At 41.4% G+C, this 23,332-nt stretch overlaps 1 protein-coding gene across 3 annotated transcripts in view; it reads left to right on the forward strand.

Annotated features, from left to right (window-relative positions):
• Positions 1–1,658: 1,658 nt before the first annotated feature.
• PELI1 (pellino E3 ubiquitin protein ligase 1) overlaps positions 1,659–23,332 on the forward strand; it is a 43,192-nt gene continuing 21,518 nt past the window's right edge. Inside the window, exons 1-2 of one of the 3 annotated variants that reach the window (XM_085054329.1) lie at positions 1,659–1,950; positions 14,099–14,263. In XM_085054329.1, coding sequence (XP_084910455.1) covers positions 14,209–14,263 — 55 coding nt within the window. In that variant the 5' untranslated portion in view covers positions 1,659–1,950; positions 14,099–14,208. The remainder of the gene's footprint in view (positions 1,951–14,098; positions 14,264–23,332) is intronic. The other 2 variants (XM_085054330.1, XM_085054332.1) reach the window with 2 other exon arrangements.

Here is a 23,332-nt window from a genome sequence, read left to right on the forward strand (position 1 = left end):
TGAGTCCCATGGGAACCTCCAGCAGCAGGAATGTGAGGGTCTGACTTGCACCATAATCTTGGGAGCAAAGAGGAGACTAAAGGATGCCTCGATCAGAGGGCTGTAAACACACGGGTTGGGAATATGGCAGGGAATAACGAGCTGCTGAGCATGGAGAAGACAATTACAGCAAATCCAAAGGCAAACCAATAAATGCTCCATGGGGAGCTCAGCTTTAACACCAGGCTTTGTTTGCAGCAGCCACCTAAAGCCAGAGTGGGGTGAATTACCATCAGAGCTATTTTATCACAGGTGTTTTAAAATAATACTGCCTTTGAGGAAAAAGGTGTTTTTGAGATATGCAGGGTTACGCCAGAGATCATGAGGGATGATCACCCAGACCCCTTTTGTTCTCATAATCTGGGAGCTGTGAGTTATATCTCTTAATCTCTCCTTAAAAACCCCAGGGCCAGTGAAACTCAGGTTAATGATGGGTAGAGTTTACACAGCCTGGCACCACTAATATTTCTAACTCTAGATAATTCTTCAGCAGCTCGTGGTCTGATCACTGTGAAAGCATCTCCATTGACTCTGTGTGTCATGCTGGGGCAGGACCACATTTGTTTCTGAATAATGTGGTGGTAAAAACTCCTAATTCCCTTAAAAATCTGTTTCTCACTATGTAGAAGAAAAAAAATTGAAGACCGCATCAAGGCTGTGATTTCTCTTAAGCCATGGAAAACATAGAACAAAATCAATTAATGTAGTCTTTCTTTACATGGCAAGAAGGGTCTTTCAGCTGAAATATATATATCTACACACACATATATATATGGGCTTACACACATACATGTATTTTTCTATACATCCATATGAATGTATACATACACACACACGGGCACACATGGACTAGTGGAATTATAGAATGTTAAGGTGTTGGAAAGGACTTTAAAGATCCTCTAGTTCCAATGCCCTGCCCTGGGCAGGAACACCTTCCATTAGACCAGGTGGCTCAAGGCCTTGTCCAGCCTGGCTATGAACAGTGCCAGGGCTGGGGCAGACACAACCTCCACAGGTAGCCTGCTCCAGTATCTCACAACTCTTTCAGTAAAACAATTCTTCCTAAAATCTAACCTAAATTTCATCTCTTTCAGTTTGTAGCCATTACCCTTTCTCCTATCACTACATCCTCTCTGGCCCCCTTGGAGGTTCCCCTTCAGACACAGGAAAATTGTTGTGAGCTCTCCACACAATCTTCTCTCCTCTGGGCTGAACAGCCCCAACTTTCTGTCTTCAGGCAGGAGATGCTCCAGTCCTCTTATCAGCTTCATGAACTTTGAACCTTTCTTTGAACTTGTTCCAACAGTCCCACATCCTTCCTACACTGGGGACACCAGAACTGCACGCAGTATTACAGGGCATCTCATAGGAGTGGAACAGAGTGGGGAGAATCACCTCCTTCATCCTTCTGGCCACACTACTTTTGAGTAGTGTGCACACTCAACACTAGCTGAGAGCACAGGACGCTCAAGTAAGCGGATGCTCACACACCTGCACACAGGTGTGCACACACAACTCCCACGGGACTACAACTCCCGTCATGCCCCGGGGCGGGAGGGGGCGTGTCCCGGCGCGGCCCCGCCCCGCAGGTGTGGCGCGCGGCGGGGCGGGGCGGGGCGGGGGGCGGTGCGCGGCAGTCGGTGTGAGGGCGGCGGAGCCGGCGGCGTCCATCGGCTTCTTCTCCCCGGCCGCTTCCCGGCAGCTGCCGCCGCTGCTCCCCGGCCTGTGGCTCGCAGCACCAGCCCGCCGGAGCCCCGCCGGCCGGAGGTGAGCGCTCCGAGGCTTCTTCCCTTGTCGCCCAGTCGGAACTATCGCCCTCCGCGCGGCCGTGAGGAGGCTGAGGCTGCTGCTTTCCCCGCTCCCGGCCTGCCGGCTTGGGGTGCCTCCTCTGCCCGTTTCCTCCCTCCTGGGGTGAGTATCGCGCCTGTCGCGACAGAGCCCCATGCTATCGCGGGGTGGGGGGCCTGCCCGGGGCCTGCCCCCTTCCTTCCTTCCTTCCTTCCTCGGGCTCCTTCCTTCCCTCCCCGCCGCCCTGCGCGCTTTGTACTGCGCCTCGCAGGGCTCCCTTGTTGTGGCTGTTGCTGAAATAATTCTCCTTTTTTTTTTTTTTTTTTCCACGGGGGTTTGTGAAGTTGGTTTTTTTTTCTTCTTTTATTTCGTTTTATCTTTTATTTTCGGTCTTTTTTTTCTTTTTTAAATCCTCCTTCCCACCCCCCGGAGTTGGCCCCGCTCTGGATGTGCTGGGGAAGCTCTTTGTCATGAAGCGGCTGCCGAGCCGCCTGCCCTCGGGAAAAACATCACTCTGGGAAAAAAAACCAACCAAAAAACCAAAGAAAGTCGCTCAATACTCGGACACCAGGGTTCCGGTGAATTCGGAGGGTGGGTTTTTTTGTGGCGGTGGCGGTGATATTTATATTTTTCGGGGTTAAGAAGGGGTTCTCCCCCCTCCTTCCTCCCCCGCCAAGTCCATTGATCGCAGCCTCCCGTGCCGGAGCGCGGAATGGGAGCAGCACGCAGGCGGCTGACAACAAAACAAAGGGCGATTTTGTTTGCCTGTTGTTAACCTGCAAGATCTTGGTGGGAAAGCTGCTTTTTCTTCGGATTTTTTTTTGGTTTTTAAATCCCCAGCTCTTCCAAATATGATGTTGTTTTAACTCTGGAAAAATCCAGATAGGCGGTGGGTAAGTTGTGTCTTTAATTTTAAGCTTCTTGGGGGAATTGCAGGGTTTCTCTCCCGACTCCTTTGTGAGCAGCCCGCCGTCCAGCGCAACTTGTGTCCGTCTTTTCTTTTCACTCTTGTTTTCACCTCGTTAAATAATGCATTTTCAGGAGGATCTACTACGGGGGGGACATTTCTGTCTAGCTAGAGAAGATATTCAAAAGGCAAGGGAGAGAAGGAGCAGTTTTGTTTTCGGCTGAATAATTTTCGTCTCATAATCTCATAAAGGGTATATTTTAAAGCATTTAGGTTTTTATACCGGTAGCATTTCCCGCCCCCCCGCCTTTGTTTTTGTTTCAACTGCCACCTCGAAAACTGCAGCTACATCACCTCTGCAAAATGCAGTTTCTGGAATACATGCAAGCGAAAAGCAGTCTGGCTGTAACACTGGTGTTTCTGGCCTTAAAGGCCACCCTTTGTTTTTTGGGGTTTTTAGGGTTTTTTTTGCTGAGACTCCTCTGCCTTGAAAAAAACACTAGTTGGCGAGGAAAATTACAAAGCCTTTCAGCGTGCTAGAAGCTGGCGCTTCTGCATCTGAAGGACGATAGGTTTATTTTTTTTTTTTTTTTTCATTTTGAACGCGTTTGGGGGCGGGGGAGACCCGGGGGAAAAAAAAGGCCGTTTCCGGTTTCTGTTCAGCGGCGTTTTGAATTTTTTTTCCCACAAAGAAGCAGGCGGATGACCTGTTGATGATACATCTTCGGTTGCTTTTTTGTTCCAGAAGGCGCCTGTAGCTCGGTGGAGATGAACAGGCTGCCCAGATCTTCGTTTGCATGTATCGTTGTGTGGTCTGTGTGGCTTTGTAATGTTTTAGGCCGGCGATTTTGGCGTGAGTAATGTAGAGCCAAAGTTCAGACGTCTGCCCGGGACACTTCCCCCTCTCCTCTCCACCACTGTCCTTCCCCCCCAGAAAACACATGGTTTGTTAAAAATTGAGCACTGGTAGTTAGCAAATTAGACTCTTAGTGCTGTGCAGAGTAGGTGTCCTAACTCTTTGAAGTCGTGTGAATGGCCTGGCAGGAAGCTTTAGGAATGCATTTTGGCTGTATGTAGGTTGCTACTGGGTACCTTAAGCTTCAACATCTCCTATTTCAAATGAATTAAACATTCAGGAGCACCTAGGTTACGCTGAGTAAAGTCGTGTAACGTGTGGCTCATGAATGTTTCCGTTCTTGCTAAACACTGGAATGTATTTCTCAACACAGCAGGTCACTGTACTAGTGTTCATCTTGGAAATTAACATTTTGAGTAACTACTAGTATTGCAGTTGAGGTAGAATTTAATATATTACCTGTGCTACAACCAGTTTGTATTTTGGTAGCAGTACTGGTTTCTATTAAGAAACCAGGCATGGCAAACAGGATCCTTTCATTTCAGCATTTGCAGGTTGTGTTTGTAGGTAAAAATAGAGGATCATGTTCTTGGAGCCAGTGGTATTTAAAACCCTTATTCGTTTGTAAGGAGCTAATTACAAGTATTTTTTGATATAAAATGCCTTTTCAGACAGGAGCTGTGGAATTTAAGGAAAGCAGAAAACCCAAAGCTGTTTGTAGATGCTAATCCATGCCCTGAGCTAAAAACAGAAGAATGAGGGTGTTTCTTGAGAAATCAGTCACCTTTAAGTGCATACTTGTAAGTGAAATTACACAGTTGATTAGCAATTCCTTCTGGATGCCAAGTAATTGGAGGTACTTGTTGCTGGCTGGTCACTGTGTGCCTTGCTGGTTAGATTGTAAAAGTTTGCCTGAACACTAGGATGAAAAAGTCCGGCTCTTTTGCTTCCTAGACATTCATTCCTTAATCTCCAGTTCCACAAGTGTGCTGACAAACTGTCAAAGGAAGTGACAGCAAAGGCATGGGGTAGGAAGTAGGTTGAGTGCTGCTGAATACTGCTGAGTTTCAGTGGGAAAAAAAAGTGAGTGTGTTTCCATCTGATCTTGTTTCTGTCTCCTTCCAATCCGCTGGGTAGCAGGATGCACCAGAAAGTGTCACACTCCTGTAGCTCCCCAGTTCTTCTGAAATTAATATTACATCTCCAGTCAGGCCCAGTTAGTCTACTTGGATGAAAAGGTTCATGGGGCAGAAGGTAAAATGCATGTCATGTGTTTATGAAAAATCCTGTCAGTTGGGCCACATTTAGTGACTCTGTGCCTCTCAGGAGGTGGTGGGCAGCTCATGGGATAGATTTCCCTGTCCCTGTGCTGCTGTAGGTTCTTCAGTGGGTGCTTGGGGGTGGGCTGGGACAGTAAGGTAGCATCATTGCATGTTCTTTGTGGCCTTAATGTTTTGCAGTGGATGTGGCAATTAATAGTTAAAGTGGTTGTGTTTCTTGTTTAAAATGTTAGAATGTATATATGTATTCAAAAGCCTGCCTTTCAAGTTAAAAAAGTTTGGGTTTTTTTTTAGGGAGTTATTTGTCCTGCTAGAAATCCTCCTGAAACTTTAGAAAAAGCAAGCTCTACCTTGTTGCTGCCTTCTCCTAAAAGCAGTAAAAACTCTAGACAATAACTTGATTTGCAGAAAAATGACAGCCTTGCACTATAAGTATGTTCTTTTACAAGTATTCTGTATTTGTATTGGTTTGAAAAGGAACTCTTTCTTCAAGCAGGCAGAGGTTCTTTGGTGCTTTGCATGAGTGAGTTCACAGCTTATGGGCTACCTAGGTGAGCCCTGTGCCATGGACTTCTTTTGTTGGCCCATGTGATGTGATTTGGAGCACCAAATGTTCCTAGCTGCTCACAGTGACCTTTCTGGAATAAACCTGTAGTGATGAGTGGTTGTGAAATAGCTGCCTGGAAACTACAGGCTTGGCAGGAAAAAGCTATTGTCCTCTGCTGGCACCATGTGCTGGAGGTAGGTGGTCATCAATACCTGTCCTGCTCCAGCAATGTCTCCTGGCTGGCGTGTGAAGTGTAAATGCTGTGAGGTGGCATTTGGGGACGTGGGCTCAAGTGTGAACAAGTCAGCAGCTTGTTTGGTGAGACTGAATGCAGTGCCTGAGTGGAAGTGTTTGGTTAAGGATTGATGGTGTCCTCTGCAACCTGCCATGCAGGAGCACAGTTCAGTTTGTGAACAGGTTATAAAAGTTAATCTGCTGACCTTGGTTTTAATCCATGCTGCTGAATTTAATCACAGTGACTTCAATGCCACCCATGGTACTTATGTAAATGCTGAATTTTGGGCTTCAATCTCGTGCTCAAGGGTAGAGTGGACTAAACCTTGCAGTGAATTTCTGGCTGTGATTTCAGGATTGGGAGTATCCTATACTTTTACTCTTCTAATTAACTCTATATTGCAGTTTTAGATTAGGAGCAGTCAAAACCTCTTACTCTGGTGTGGTAATTCTGTTCCTGTTGGGAAGAGGATTTGTTCAATTCATGCTTACTTTCCTTGTTCACCTATATATGTTGCAGCAGACTTGGGATATGTGTCTGTGTTGGCTCAAAACACTCTTGATCTGCCTTGATGTTGGCTAGGCAGCTATGCCAACCAGATGTTTTTCTGTGCCAACCCTGTTTGTAGTAGTAAATTGCATAAATGTGTTTTCAGGAATAAGAAAAGCATTCATTGTGAGGAATTTTATTTTTTAATAGTACACAGATATTTGGGGGAGGGAGGTGCTGGTCTGGCTATATTAGGGTGTTTATATATGTGTGAACAGCAAGGAAGGTATTGAAAGGCTGAAATTAAAGAGTCAAACCAGAAGTGATCTCTAGAATATTTTTTATTATTATTAAGGATAGTTGATAATATGAATAGCTACTAGATAATGGTGTTTTGTGGATTGATTGAGATTTTGAGTGAAAGGGATATATAAAAATTATTTTGTAGGTACTTACAACTTACAGGTTTGGAGTATGTTAGTCAAGTAGGATTCTTTGAGGGATAGTTTGTTGGAGTGAGGGCTTGAAAAGAAGATGCAAAAAAGCAAACAAACCCCCAAAAAACCCCAAAGTAATCCAAACCCAGAAAAATAATAAAACACAAATCCCTGCCTAGCCAGAATTTTCTTTTAAGTAGACCATCATCAATTCTTTTTTCCTTCCATTGCCAATCGTTTCATCTCTCTGGATTTACTTAGCTGTATTTCAAGTTTGTAATGTTTCTGTAACTACATAACCCTTTGAGCTTCATCACAAATGCTTAAAAATACTCTTTTCTGAGCTCAGTTGCCTATTTTCCATATTTTTGGGACAAGGCAGGGAATAGAGATTGAGTTTGAGGGCACTGATTGCTTTTTTGTTAAGAAGACTGTTAATATTTGACACTGGTGGAACTCAAGGCCTGCAAGAGTTTGTGAAGGCATAGTGAGAACACCCTTAGTGGTGTGATTTGTACATCTCACACTGTCCTGCTTGTCTCTTCAGTGTTTCTGCTTAATTGTCTGAATCGAGTAGTGAGCAGCTGGAAAGCTGCAGCTGTTGGGTTAGTTTGTCCCTGCCAGTTTATCCCTCTGGATGGTAACCCTTTGATCTGGGCCAAAACCACAAATGGCTGAATTGTTCTTTGGGTCAGGGCAGTCAGTCTGGCATCTCTGGGTTAGATCTCAATTGAAATGTTTCATCCAGGTGATCATCTTCACCCAGGAATTGATCAGTGCTGTCTGGAACAGCTTGCAAGGCACCTGGGTGGAAATGTGGGCTTTGGAAAAGGGAGCTTGTGTGCCTGTGTACCCTGCACATAGGGCCTCCTTAGACATCACATTCTTTGGGACACTGTAAGACAAGGTTTAACTAGTCACAAAATCAGGCTTGGAATTCCATGGGGTTGTAGTTCCTTTCCTTGTGTCAAGATTGTGCCTTTCCAAAGGTTACAGATCTGCCCCAAAGTGCCCTCTTTCTCTGCTCTCAGATCCTCCTGCTTTTAATAGTCTAGCAGTATTAAAGACTTGATTTTTAAAATCATAAAAGCTTAAGTACTGCATCTATATTTTCTTTGTCCTAAGACAAATTATTTGTGTTAAATGATAAGTGGTCCCTGAAGAATTTCCACTGAGAAATCTCAAGGCTCCTCTTCTCTTTAAGTGTTAATATGTACACTGAGATTTTTGTCTCGTGCTGCCTTGATATCCTTTCCACTTATCTGAAGCAGTTGTAGTTCCATACAATATTTTTACAAGAATAATTATCACCTTAATTGTGATTTAACACAAGTTTCAATGGGGAAAATAAGCAATGATCCTTATGTCAGAGCATGCAGCTGAACTGTTTATTTGGTATGAGCTTAGGGGTAAAAAAGCAAAATGCATAGTATATGCAGGCTTACTGTAAGTAATTACTTTTAAAGAACTTGTTGCTCATTTTCCTTCTTCAATGTCCCTCTTGGGATAAACTGCTGTACTCCAGAAATGTCAGTTCTGTCATTTCCCACTAATTTTTTTTCTTTGTTTGGCTTGGTTTACTTTTTTCCTGAGCCACTTCGAATACTTTGAGGAGTGCTCAACATGGAAGAAAATGAATGCAGGTAGATGTTTGAGTTGCTGTATTTAGATTGCTGCTGTGTTTTAACGTTTTTGAACTTCTGTGCTGCAGTGAAAGAGTAAAGTGGCCTCAACCCCTACTGATATTGGAGATAGGGTGTCTGCTCCCTCTTGGATTTGGATCTGACTCCTTTTTGCTGGGCAACTGCTGTCTTTTGAATTTAGGAAACAAAATGGAGCATGCTACAACATCTTCTGTTAGAAACTGCAAGGTTCCTCCTGGGTAGGAAACCAGAGTTGTTGACTTAATATTTGAGAAGCCAGAGTTATAGACTGTCCAGTCAATACTTCTATTTTTGTCTTCATGATCAAGCTTTCATGGTAATTAGATTTCAGATTTAGGATGCTGCTTTCAGAAGTCCACAAAAAGCCGTATCATGCCTGCCAGTGGAATGAGCACATTGTGCAGTTGAGTAGTTTACAGGGGAGAAAATAATAGTCCAATTGTGAAACAAGGCATTGTGGTAACACCTAACTTCAACACTTACTGGTTGTGGTGATATTTATTTAATGTACTTTCAGTGAAGAGCTGGGAGAGAACCAGCTCAAATGGCCTGAAACTTACAGAAGCAGTCGGTTAAAAACTACTTTTAACTGGGCAAAGGTCTAACAGTTTTGCAGTGTTTCAGGTAGATAGTGCAGAGAACCAGAAGGTCCAAGAGCAGACATTTAATGTTTAATTTACTCTTTTTCTCATGTGATAATGTTGAGGCAAATTTGTGATGGTAGTGCTGACACTTCAGGTAAAGACTGCTTCCTGGTCCAATCTGCTGTCCTTGTGCCTCTTCGAGTTGAAAGATTGTGTTTTAATATACATACATACATATATATGTATACATACATATATTATATATTTATAACTGCACTTCATACCAGACCAAGCTTTAGAGAAATTACATTGTAATGCATATTAGTCTGAAGACAGTTGATCACCCCTTTGTGCTTAGATGACTTTCATGGCCAAGTCATCATCTCTTGATTCTTGTGGTAGGTGGATCCATCATACTGCATCTTTGTTCTTTTTTTTTTTTTGGTAATAAGGTAATTACTATGCTGCTGGTAGCCCACATAAATTGTTTTAGTATTTATTAGGTGTTGCATTTGGTGGATGTGATGTGAAATACCATTCCAGTTGAGCTTTCCCTTTTGGTGCAGTGTGAACTGTTGCCTGTTGGGTGAGGTTTCTGCAAACTGCTTGAGGTTGTTCTGGAAGGCTGGAGTGTAGCATGGTGAAAATAACAGCTTGGTGGGTTTTTTTCTCTTGTCTTTTTTATAAGAAGTGAGGTATTATTGTATTGTGGCTGTTGGCCACCTGCTGAAATTGAGGAACTCAACTTGATCATGTAGTCAGATAAACTCACAAATAGCTTTTATTTTTATAATTTTTTTTCCTTGCACGTGTGCATGTTTATAGAGTCAGTACTGTGGCCAGTATTTTAGCTTTGTCAGAGGGTTTCTGAGCAGCAGATGTAAACACAGAGTAGGTTCTTGTACCTCTTACTGCTGGCTAAAAAAGTAAGGGTGCTCTGGTTGAAAGTGTGGTTTTGTAAGCCATTTGTGACTTAGATACAGCAACTGCTTTTGAATTTCTATGCCACTATATATACACGCTATTTAATGTTTTCCTCATTGAAATAAGCATTCACATATCACTCTTCTGAGATTTGCATAGACAGCAAGAGGAACCTCTGCCTGAGAGGGGAAGTGTTACAACTATTTTTGCTGCCTTTACCTTACTCTCCAACTTTAGGGAGGGACTCATTCAAGTTGCCAGTGTCTAAACGGGAGCAGAGGTAGGAGTCTGATCCAAAAGGTGAGGGAAGAGTTAACACTTTAAAGCCAAGAGAGACCAGTTTTAGACGAGAAGTGAACATTATCATGTTAATAACCACGTGTCTGGTGTCTTCAGTCTTGGAGTCCACATTAGCAGGTATTGTAGACATTCTGCTATTATTTTATAGCTATTAATGAGGAGGAGTAACAGATTTATCCAGCTGCCTTATATATTTCAAAACTTCAATCACCAAGAAATAGCAGCTTTAAAGTTTCAGATGGCATGGGAAGTTTCTTGCCTCACTTTGGGCTGGCATCAAGTGTAGTATTGCTGATTTCCTCCTTTCTTGCTGCTCCAGCTTCCCAAGGCAGGGCTGTGACTGAAATGCAACAAAGCTGGAATTGTGCTCCACTCTCCTGTTCAACTAAGGAGGAGCTCAGGATATGGGAGGTGGCAGTGAGAAGAACCTGTGTGCTGGGATGGTGGATGATGTCTCCAAAGCCCCAGATGGATGTTAGGCTTGTCCTTTTTTTTTTTTTTTTTTGGTCCTTATTTTAAGAAAGGTAGGGAACTCACAGGTGTGTTGATGCTTAATTTGTTAATGTTTGGAAGCTGCTACAGAAATGCAAATAAGTATTCAGTTACTAATCAAACCTTGCTTTGCTTTGAGATTTGTGAACTAATGAAGTGCCAACAAATGTGAAGGTGGCTGAAAAAAACTGATAGTGCAGCATGAGTTCCCTGAGCTCAGGCTTCCCATTTTTCTTCTGCTTTCACTGTGTCAGATGTTTAGAGATGTCAGCAAGACTGAAGACCAGGTAGAAAATTTATGTGAGGCACAAGCATGATGCTGAGGAGGAAAGCACAGTGATTTGGAATGTAGGGAGGTCTAACATCTGTTTGTAACCTTTTGTCACAAGTGGAAGGGATTATAAAATGACAAATAGTGATTCTCTGCCAACAGTCATGTGTTCCATTCAGCATTGCCCAAAGCACACCAATTAGATTTAATACAAATGTTGCCTCAGAAAGATCACCTTGATTTAATTTCTTTTCAGATGCATAAAGTAGAAATTAACTGAGGCTCTCTGTTTGTTCTTTAAAGACTGTGTACTATATTTCTAGCTCTTGGCAGACATTGTCCACAAGTACTTCATGTTCCACTGGGCTTATGCCAAATTTAATGTACCATGTGTACTGAAAGCATCAAAAACAGACTTACTTTAATTTTAGATTTTACAGCTATTATTGATTTTTCTTAGAGCTGTTCCATCCAATCTGCTATCATGTTAATTTTTTTCCCTGCAGGAGTTTGGGGAAGGTTCATGACAGTCCTTATTTATGTGGCTAGGGATTGTTAGGGAGTGAAAGCTGTAGATCAGATATCTCTGCAGTGGCCAAACTCTCCATTTGTAGAAGCTAAATCAGCACAGTGCATTATTTCTGAACTCTTTTTTAAAATTTCTTTAATACTGACTGGTACATTGTGACTGAGGATAGTGTTTAAAGCTGAGTCTATCAACTGTCTTTCAAGAAACTTGATTTTTATAAAATCCTGAGACAGGAACACACCAAAAACTGTGAACTTTGATTTTTCAGCACTTCCATGCTGTATGAATAGAGAAAAGCCTGACAGAAAGACCTTGGGCTCTGAAGAGACAAAAAGGGGAAGAGATAGGGGAGAGAAGCAGAGCACAAGTAGGAGTTATGGTAGATAGACAAAGAGGGGAAGGAAATAACTGAGGGAGAGAATAGGATATAGTGCAAAACAGCCAGCCAACGTGGGCTGGAGCATTTGTAACACTACAGTCCTCAGGTCTACTGATCCCTGCCTGACAGCTGTGTCTGCTGGCCTCAGATTTTGGCTGTTCATCTTTTATTTTCAACCCTCAAGGCCAAGTAGCTGTGCATAAGCATGGCTTCTGGCCAGGTGGCTCATAGCACTCAGAGCGAAACAGGATTCCCTTTTATTGTGTTGATGTGGAGCAGCATGGCATTTGGTGGAGCCTGGGTTTTCCCTTTCACTCCTGCTGCTGAGGCTGCTTTTATTAAATGACAGTCTGTTTTGGTCTCTGCTTTGCAACTTTAACAACTCCAGCAGAAGGTGAAGTTGCTCAGAGCTTCAAAGACCTACATCTAAGTGGGGAAGTATCACCATGCAGTGTCCACACATCTCGCTGACCAATCACTGCCTCGTGCAGGAGGTGTCTGGGCAGATCCAATAGTATCTCCCATATGCAGGAATTCCTAGTTAGTCTGTACTGTAAGCTTAACAATGGCAGTTGGTGGTTTTTCTTAGGCCTCACTCTTGTGCTGAAGTACTAAGCGTGGTTTTAAGTCAGGTGTCTAGTTCTCAGCTGTAATTTATATATCAGACTTTACTCCATCTCAAAGAGGCTGATTAGTCTTTGGAAATATTACTTAAGCTTTGACAATCTTCAGATATTATCTGTCAATCTTCACAGACTGTATTTTGTGACCTACACCCGTCTTCTGATTCCATGCCATGTACTGGAGTCTCTGTTGGGGCCTTGTTGTGTTTCTGCAGGTTGTCTTTGCCAGGCAGTGTTAGAAGATACTTTTCCAGCAGGCAACAAAGTGACCAATTCAGAAGGATTGTTGGTGGAAGAGTTTTTACAACTGGACCATAACCTGTGTTAATGTTGGTGTACCCCAGATTTTATTGTAGCAGCTGGTGAAGGAGGTAACTTGCATTAGTGTGAGCAGAGAAAATACTGCCCTGTGAAGAAATGTACAGGAAATTACTAGGCCTTGATGAAGACAGAACTATAGGTTGTTCCAAGTGTGTTTTTGTAATTGAGACAGAACTTTAAATTTTTCATTTATTGCAGTTACTGTGCTTGTTTTCAAGCTTAATTTTAAAACATCCTCCATATAAGCTTAGTATTAACTCAGTATGCATGCTAATAAGATTATTACTGTACTAAGCAGTCTTTTGCTGATGAATATAGCTTCTGTTACCTAAAAGAACAAAAAAAGTTGAAGAGTGAGTGTACAGAAAACAAAATTAGCTCTAGTTAAAAATGGGAGTAGTTAAGTTTCTTTGTTTTTCAAGATTAAACAGCTTTTAAGTACTGCTCAGGAATAAATTCTTATTTCCTCTTATCTCATTATTAGTCCATGCATTTAAAAATACATAATTTTACTATTTTTCTGGAAATGAACACAAAGTCATAACGAAGGTGGTCCCAACTCTTGGTACCTGTCCTCTGTTCAGGTGCACTGGGCACTGAGTAAATCCAGCTGAGAAACAGTTTGGAGCATGGATCTGGGGAAATCATGGTTGTGCAGAACCTTGTGCCATGTAACTGCAGGGCAGCAGGCAAAGCTTGCTGCTTTTGCAAGCAGCAGTGTTTTGTGCCACCTTAAAATTGTTTAACTGCAGAATGTGCTTCTGCTATATGTTAACTAAGTTCAGGCATTCCTACAGTCACAAGTGTAGGTGATAAATAATTGCTCTGTGATGCATGCAAAGCTCGTGCCACTGTGCTAGTGGCCAGGTTTGTCAATGAAGAGAAGAATTTGGAAGGGAATTCTGGAGTTCATGTGGTCCAGCTCCCTTTCCTCTAAGCAGTTTGAAGTTAAAGCCAGCCCTTTCATCCCTTTCTTTTGCATGGTTTTGAGTAACACACAGCCAGGGTGTCTGCTAACAGTGCTTGCCTAATGCTTACCTGCAACTGGCAGTCTTCTGTCAGTGTAAAACTATGACTTATTCAGTATAATTCCAGAACATGTTCTTAAATTTCAGTAAAGCCTGACTGTACCAACTGGCAACTGAACTCCCTAAATAATTCTGAAGAACTGAGCATTTGAGTTGCTTTGCTCAAGGAGTGCTGACTGGAGAGAAAGGGTATCTGTTGCATTCAAAGACACATTTATTCCAGTAGACACTCAGCCAAGACACTGCTTAACCTCTACAAAGCCATTCTTCACAATGTCTGTGAGTGGCAGGTGGATTTCCTACCTGTGCCTCTGCCAGCTGACAGTTCTCAATTGCTGATGCTCCCTGTTGCTGCTGATGTGGATTGGCTTAACCATATGGTCTCACTCTGGCTTTCTCTCGCAGTGTTGAAAATCGTTGTCCTGTCTGCACTAGCAGCTAACTGCTCTCAGCTCATTGTTGACAGCCACCATCATCAACAGGTCCCTGTCCCTCTGCGCGTGTGGCTTTTGATTATGTATCGTAAATCCAAGTGGAAGCATGGTTACAATCTCGAGGTGCTTGGACACGGTGAGTTTGCATCTACCAAGTTGTTCTACAAGAACAAACTTTTTCTACTTGCACATGAACTTCTTTTCAAGTTTTTCCTCTAGAGAATTCAGTAACTACTTCTAGAGTTCCTTTCAAACAGAGCTTTTATTTACCTATGGAAGATTTTGATTGAGATCAGCTGCTAGAAGTACAAGCGTAAAACAATACAAATTACTTGTATTGTGTTGCTGTAACTATCTGTAAAGGTATTTGTTCTCCAATCACTACCTTTTTTTAAAGTGAAGAGAATGCTTTAAGTAGTTCACTGGACAGTATCTCTCAACAGCAACCACTTACAGCTTTTATAAAAATGCAGATTATTATATTACCAAGATGCCTTCTTAACTGAGCCAAATTTACTTTCTCGTGCCCTAATATTGGATTTCTTCCTAAGGCGATTTCCAGAGGCTCTGATACAGTATTTACTGCCTGCTGAGAGTGATGCCTTCTCCATCTCATCTCCCTGCCCCATGTACACACATAGTTCTCCTTCCCCAGATCTGAGCTATGCAATATTTGGCCTGTCTTTACTCTAGACCTGCTGACCAGAGTTTTTCCATGAGATGAGTTTTCTCACTAACTCAAGAGAAACAAATTAATTGTGGGAGTATCCTAAGAGGTTCAGGGACCTGTGCTTTAAGCTTTGTTATTAGATTGACTGCATGTCCTTCTGATGTGGTAGGCTTAAAATTCTTGCATTGCTGTCTGTAGCTTTGCCTGTGAATGTATCTGTGGCTTGTTCTTTTTCCTTAGCCCTCTGGTTTGAGGACAACTGCTGCTTCCTCTCACTGTTGCTTCAACCAAAGTAGTAATGTGGTGTTGTGAGAACATCAACTTTACCTTGCTTAGACCAGTTTTCAAGGGGAGTTAATGTTAGTGAAATTGAGAGTACAACCTCAAGTACAAAGGGTGTGATTAACAGTGAGAGAACTTTCGGTATATAACTTTGAAAATGTTTGTAGTTTGATTTTACGTCTCGGGGGATTGGGGCAAATAGGCATGAGATGCTAATCATACTGATGTTTTTCATGATCAAAGCTATCAGTACTTCAGTGGCTGCTATTTGTGTTTCAACTGCCAAAGTCCTGAAACTGGTTATGAGCAGTCAGTAGTGGTGGTTAACAGCCTGAAACATTTTAGGTATGGGAAGTACCACTTCATTATTTCACAGGAGTTTGCTGACTTGAATTCATGCTGCATGTTTATTTTAGTTTCTGATCAGCCCTGTATTCACTGCGCCTCTTGATTTTCTGTGAAGTTTCTATCATGAGTGAATTCTTAGTCCAAAATTCCTTAACTCCACAAGTGTTTTTCAAGGGGAAGCTCTACAGTTAGTGCAGTATGGTCTAGAGCTTTAAAAGTAATGTAGCTGTTAGTTTTTTTAAATCAGCTTGAGAGTCTCGTTGGAAAATGCATTATGAAGAAGTTTCTGTGTAATGAAACATGGTGGGTCAGAGAAGACTTGGTGTGTTCAAGTACTTGTATAGACACCAAAAACAGTTGGAAAAACTCTAGAAAGAGTTGGGAAACATAGTTGAAGCTGGAAGGTATCTGGCATTTAAGTGCTTGATCTCTTCAGACAAACAGTACACAACTTAAATACTGTAACTCACAATGAGCATTGCCTCTGAAGGCAGTGTAATTATTCTTAAGGTCTTGGACTTATCCAGAATCAGAGTGGTGAATTAAATTACATGCCCAGCCAAGATTTGCTCCAGTATGGTCATGCATAGGTAGGCTGATAGTGATCTTGCTTATGCTGCTGAATTTAGGTTCCTTCAGTGCAGGTGAGTCCTTACTTACACCTGCATAATTGGACTCAAGTATTGGGCTTGGTTAAGTGACCTGGTAGATGAAGAGAGACAGAACATGAGCTTCAATTTCATTTCCTTATTTAGCATGCTATGCCTTTTTTTTTCTTCCCTTTTTTTTCCCCTTTTTCTTTTTTTTTTTTTCTCCTTCACAGTATGCTTAGAAACAAAGTCTGCTCAGATCAATTGATCATCTGCTAATCAGATGAGCTACAAACCTCAGTTTTATTTTTATGAAACATTGGGTAGGTTTAATATAGTAATAAAAAGAGAGAGAGAACCAAGTCTGCTGCTTCATTACTGTGCCAGAAAATAATCCTTCCTCCCTGACCAGTACCTTAGTTGTTCCAGCCACGGCATGATGTAGTTTTATTTTTTGTAACAATGGCTTTATATAGATTATCCTTTTAACTAATGGTTTTGGCACGCTTTGAAAAGACACTTAAGGAAGAGGATCTTGTTGCAGAATTCCAGTCTGGGCTAAACTTACAGGCTGCAAGTATTTTTACATTTTAAAATTTAATTAGAGATTCTTCATTTGTGCCACACTAAAAATCATCTTTGGAGCATGTTGAGTTTGCAGGCAGTTACCTGAAAGGCTGAAGTCTTGTCAAAGGGTTCAGTCTTCTGTACACTGGAGCTGGTTTAGATTGCTCTAAATGCATTTTTGGTCAAAAAGAGATTTCATGTTGCTTTCAATTAACAAGAAAGCATTTCTTAGGATCTTTGATTTCAGTTGGCTGCCACTTCACTGGGAGTTTTGATTCTAATATTTCAATGCCCCTTTGTGTTAGGCCTTCTGTTATCTTTGGTTAACTTTCATTTTCTGAACTTTTGTTTTTTGCCAGTAAAGGTGAGTCTTGCTGCTTCAGTGTATACAATCATAGTGGTATTGTTTTGGGGGTGAGAATGGCAGCCTTCCTTTTTCTTACACAATTTTTATGGTTTTGGTAGACTTCTATATTAGAAGTTAAGGAATAAGCACCATGTGATGTCTTTGGAAAACAGACATTTACTTAAACGAGTTAATAAAGTAATTAGTAAGTAACATGAGGATGTTGGAATGGAAATCACATTTATTGTGATTATTAACCTTTTTATATTGCTGAATGAGGGTGGATGGCTGGAAGAGACAGGACTAGCTATGAAAACCCCAGTAATTCCTAAATTCTCCCCCTTCATCTTAGGCTCAGTTGTGTTTTCAGACAGAAGGACCTAGAACAAGTAGAACATACAGTTAGTCCTGAAGCTGGACTTTGGCAAATCCCAGTACACGAAATATGAGGATGCTTAGTTGTAAGTTTTAATACTAGAAGCAGTAAAACACAGGTCTCTGTCACAAAACTGGGAATGTGCAGTTGTTCCCTAAAGTGGTGCTTTGCTCCACAGGCTCTGAGCTCTAGCTCACTCTAATTGGCATTGATATTTAATTCTACTTTCAAAATAAAGAGATTAGGCCACAAAATGGTTTTAAAATGAAGACTTTTACAGAAAATAAAGTTGTTTTTTTTTTACTTACCTGTTTTTATTGTTGTTGGGGTTTTAAAATTTTTTCTGCAATTGAAATGAAGTGCCTCCCTTCTAACAAGGAAAAAAGCCTCAGCTTAGAAGTGGTTACTAAAAGAAAAATGCTTCACCTCAGAAACTAATAAAATCATTTGAGCTAATACCACTCCCCTTGTTGGTTTTGTAACATTGTATAGTGTTGATAACATTTTAGAGTTGCTTGGTGTAGCTGACCTTGCATCTTTTTGTCCTAGCAGTCATGTTTCCACGCAAAGAATAACTGTTATAAAATAGAGGAGGGCAAGCTTCTGACAGTGCTGTATTTATTTGTATGGTTCAACGTTTATTTTGGGGACATCTAATCCACACACTCCCATCAGTGAAATGCTAAAACTACAGAATGACTTCAATGTTTTCAGAAGTTTAGGTACAACACTGGTTGCTAAGCCAGAGAAAGTGTTTGCTTTCCTTTTTGTTTCAAGAGTATCTATTCTACAGCTGGGGTTGATGTTGCTGGAGTGAGACTGAGCATGCCTGAAAATTTGTTTTGCCACAAAGTTGCATTGATGCAATACACAGTGCTAAACGTAGCTCTGATGATCAGCCTGACAAACTTGTAGCTTTCATCAAAACTTGCCTGACAGTTCTTAAAGTCATACTGGGTGTCTAGAGTCAAATTGGCTCCAATGACTTTGCCATATTTGAAGTTCTTTAGTTTTGTTAGTATGTCTGTTGAATAGTTAATTACATAAATGGTATGCCTTACATGTTTGAGGGTTTTTTGGTTGTTTTGTTTTACTTTGAGTTAGCATTGATCCAGAAGCTTAAATGTGTCAGACATCTCTGCCGAATCTGGGTAGTGATTTCTTCACTTGTGTCAAGGTTGCCCATGACAGTTCATACCCTCAGAGCCTCCTGCTCTGCAAAGGGATGGCAGGAGACATCCTTAAGCACAGGAGTGTCTGATGACAAGCAGCAAATTGAATGTGAATGGGATTTCTACAAACCGTTATGGATAGGTGTGAATGAGGCACTGCTGAGCTCAGTATGAGCAGCTGTTAGTAATTTGAAGCCATGTCAATAACCAGTATCAGTCCAGAGAGGGCTGATCTACCCCTAAAAACCTTGGAAGGATCACTTAAGAGCCAGATTTCTTAGAATTAATTGATCTGCACTGAATGGCTGACCAAAAAGGGACAAGTGAAATGGCTTCTCCAGACTAGATTATTGCTGTTAACTTTGCTGCACTAGAAAAACAGGACCTAATCTTTCTGTGCTACATAGAGGTGCACCTGAAGATACACATATAGGCTGTGTCTGGGTATCTGGAGTGCACACTATGGGTTAAAGTGGAGGCTTCTCTCAATCCCTTTCCCAAGGTTCAGAAGGGAAGAAATCTGTACTATATTAACCAGTCCGTTTGGTTAATAAATAAGTAATGCTGTAAATAATGTGAAATTTATTTCCAAACTCTCTAAAGTACTACTGTGTTCTGAATCGTCTGGTACTGTTCAAAAATGATGTGGTTGTGGTGCTGTCAAAACTGCCATGTTTTGTGGCTGTATGCTCTTTTCAATATATTTGCCCAACAATGTTTCCTATTTCCTGAATGGAAAAATTTTTCTTTGAGAAAAACAAGTAATTCTTTGCTGCACAAAGCCTGACTCTTGGGGCATACAGGTACAAAGTGCAAAGCTGAGGTCATTGCTAGAAGTGAGTTTGCAAGTATGAAGATACGTCTGCATGTCAGAAAAATGCCTGAATGAGAAAGAAATGTAGATTTTATTTCATGCTTTTGTTAGTTCAAATCTAGTTCCAACTTTAACTGTTCAACTACATTTGTTTTGGAGGCTTCTCCAGGTAGCTTTGAAATGTGAGTTGGTATGTACAGAGAGCCAGAGTCCTGTGCCAAAGACACAGCTTTAAGCATGGGGTTTTGTTTGGGGTTTTTTTACCCAAAGAAATTGTGGAGCTGTTTTGCTTGAGAACATGTCAAGTAAGTAAATCAGCATTAATTGATGAGAAATGCACTGAGCTTGTGTTCTCAAACCTCAATTTTAAGAATCTTACCTGTTTCTTGGCCAAATTTTGAAGGTTTGTATTCACACAATTCTGCTGTGGAATTCTCGTGAATCAAGGAAGAACATTTTTTGTGTTCAGGAACACTTTCTTTGCTGGTAGAATTACAAATAGTCAAACTGTTGCCTTGCTAATGTAATTGCATTAGTTTGTAATGTGATGTAGCAGCACTGAAAATGCTGGGGCACTCCATGAAACCATGGCTGAACATTTTAACGCTGCCTCACAATGGGTGCATCACTTTGGCAGTTGCTGAAAAAATGTTCAGCCACAGTGCTTGTCACTATCCCTGTACTTGACCAATCTAAAATTACTTTTGTCTTCATCTACTAAATTTTGTCTGACATATGCTGAGTAGACAAGATACAGATTCTGAAATGCATGGCTGTTTTAAAAAGCAGGCCACTCTCTTGGTACCAAAATGCCTTTGCTTGTCTTTTATGACCCACACACTTGGGAATATTTCTTCTTCTGGTCATAGCTGAAGGCTATACTAACTTAAAGTTGCCATATTGAACTAGATACCTTCCCTTATTTGAAGGTAACATTTTTTCTGTTGACACATAAAACTGAAAATCTGAAACTAGTGATAACCTTGAAAACCTCCAATTACAAGTCAAATGTTAAACATAATGATTTCCTCAGCTCTTAATTAAGACTGGACCATATGGTCACACCAAAGTCCCTTGGGTCCTTATAGAAATAATACAGCTCCATCTCCATGATTGAGGAATTCCATCGTTTGCTTTTTTTTTGTGGGAATATATTTAGCATAATAATGCCAAACATTGCATGTGACAAGAGCAAAGAGTACCTACTAGTTATCCCTTGTACCTCTAAAGAAGTAACTATATTTCTGTCTCAGCCAAGGAGTAGAATTTAGGGATGGCATCTCTAGCACTGAGTTCTTACTATTTGGGAATGACCTTTCTGTTGTTAGGTGTTAGTGCCTGCATAGAGGTAAAGTGCAACTGCCTGTTTATTTTTATAAGCAGTAAACCTCTTACCCAAATTGGATTAGAAGTAGTGTGCCTGTCTAGATCTGCTAAATCATGCACTGCCCATGGTACTAGAAAGGAAAGAAAAAGATCTGATCAACTGACAGGATTTTTTTTTCTCTGAGCAGTAACAAACTGTGAACAGGCAGGTGGTCTAACATGAGGAGGTATTGGAGCTGTCCTGTTTGAATTGCTGGCTGTAGGAGGCCATGCATATGGAAACTAAAGTGTGCCAAAAGATAGTTTGGGTTATGTATAAATACAAGTGGTATCAGCACAGAAGTTGGTTCACCTTAGTTTTTAAGGGGCAGCTTTTAATGTATCTGGAAATATTTCATTATACCTCTATTAGAAACCTATTGGATGTGACAAGTAATCAATTCTTGTTCACTTCAGTTACTGTCTAAAGTAACATTGGTTCTGTACCTGAGCTCATACAACAGTACTTAGAGTATTCCTAAAAAGACATCCTTGAATGTCAGAAGAGCAGGAAACAGGTACTGAACTCTGTGTCTGTACAGAGCTCTAACATCTCCTAGCAGGCCACTATGAAAACCTGACCCTTGGCTTGCAGAAAGGAGGCAGCCCCTGCCAGCTCTCCAGAGGAATGTAGGTCATGTGCTTTTATGTGCAAATGCTGCAGGTGATATGTTTAGAAAGGACCAAGTTTTCTACCTTGTGTAAAGACTGTCTAAATTTCAAAGTGAGGAGGAAGAATATAGTGAGATGGTTATGTTTAGTAGCAGTGATTTGCAAAATATTCAGGTATGAACTATGGACTTGGGACATTGACATGCAGAGGTGAGGAGAGCCATTTTGAGGTGATCCAGCACTTTTTTAACCAGAATTGCAGAGGGACTGCAGGCAGAATGGTGAGTGTCAAGAGTTTAGCAAGTGTGGTTAGGAATTTAGGATAAAGCTAAAGGGCTGCTAGAGGGCTGTTGTATAAACTTGACTTTTCTGTTTCACAGTCTCTTTGAGGAAAAATATATTTGCCTCCTTATTAGAGATCCATTTGTGTGATGTGGGAGTTGATCAGAATCTGTACTGAATAGTTTTTAAACTTTGTCACTCTTAAGATGTTTTTTCCCTAGAGTGTGAATGTGGGGAGACAGCCAGTTATAGCTGAATACTTTTTCCTGTCCTTTTTTTGCTAATCTGAGTGAATAATTTAATATGAAATGTTTTTCATCACTGAAAATGAGGCAAAGATATTTTTCAGAACTGAAAGTGTTACTGCTTCTAGCAACTGCCTGTCTTAACATTCTCTATACAAGTCCATGGTTAAATGACCTGGCTTTGTGGGAATGAAAAATTTCAGGTAATGCAGGTTCGGCTAGTTCTGCTATAACCTTAAAGGCTTTGCAAGTACAAAAATCGTGTCTTGGAAATGAATTCAAATTGGACCTCCCTTTATTTAGGGGAAACCATAATACCTGAAGCTCAGTGAATCTGAGTTCTGATGCTGAAAGATTGCAGAACAGCAGCTGAACAATTCTTTAAGGAAGTGCTTGGGTATAGCCTGGGTTAATTTAACCAGAAATTATTCCAGAGAACTTATAAAACACCCCAACCTTTTATAATAGTTTTTTTCAGGTACCTGGCAAACTAAAGTTTACTGCCTCAGAAAAAGCCTGGTGCAACTACATCTGTATGGTTGAGACTTGGCAGATGGCTTGCATCAGTTTGACCTTTTTGGAAACAAGTCTGCTTTCCTTAGAATGAGACTTTGCTTATCATCCTTTCCGTCTTGGATTTTTAGGAATTCAGCATGTCTGATGCTTCAGGGTGGTACTTGAAGCCAGGTGAAGGACCATCTATGCAGTTTTCAACTGGGATAGAGTTAATTTTCTTAGTAGCTGATACAGTGCTGTGTTTTGGGTTTAGGATGAGAATAGTGTTAATGCACTGATGTTTTGGTTGTTGCTGAGGAGTGCTGACTCTGAATCAAAGACTTTACAGGGTCCCATGCTCTGCCAGCAAGGAGCTGCACAAGAAGGTAGGAGGGAGCATGGCCAAGAAAAGTGACCCAAACTGGCCAAAGGGATGTTCCATACCAGGGAACATGCCCAGTATTATAAACTGGGGGAATTGGCTGGAAGGGGCTGGCTGCTGCACAGGAATGGTCTGGGCATCAGTCAGTGGGGTGGTGAGCAGTTGTGTTGTGCATCATTTTCTTGGGTTTTCTTTCTCTCTCCTTTTATGTTGTCTCCCTTTTCCTTATTATGTCTCAGTTTAGTTTATTTCAGTTACTTAATTGTTCTTATTTCAACCTGAGGGTTTTACCTTTTTTTCCTCTGATTCCCCTGCCTTTCTTCTGGGGCAGGGAAGGTGTGAGCAAGGAGCTATGTGGTACTTGGTGACTGGCTGGGGTTGGTTAAACCACAACATTGTCTTCAGAGCAGCTTAATTCCCAAATGTCCTACTTGGACAACTGTTGCTGCATTGAATTGTTCACTGGGCCCTATTTCTCTTGTGAAGGACTTCCCTGGTGTAGCTGAGGAACAGGCCCACAAAGATGTCAGGGAAAGGACTTCATAAGATGCTCAGTAGGTTTGTCTGATGGCAAAGTATGACTCCTGTAATGGGAAATGCCTCTGTGCAATTTGACGACTTGGTGCGACTCTAACTAGGCTGCTTCTGGGACAAATTGC

The sequence above is a fragment of the Lichenostomus cassidix genome, chromosome 3 (assembly GCF_008360975.1).
Source record: "Lichenostomus cassidix isolate B80296 chromosome 3, HeHo_3.0, whole genome shotgun sequence".
Lineage (NCBI taxonomy): Eukaryota > Metazoa > Chordata > Aves > Passeriformes > Meliphagidae > Lichenostomus > Lichenostomus cassidix.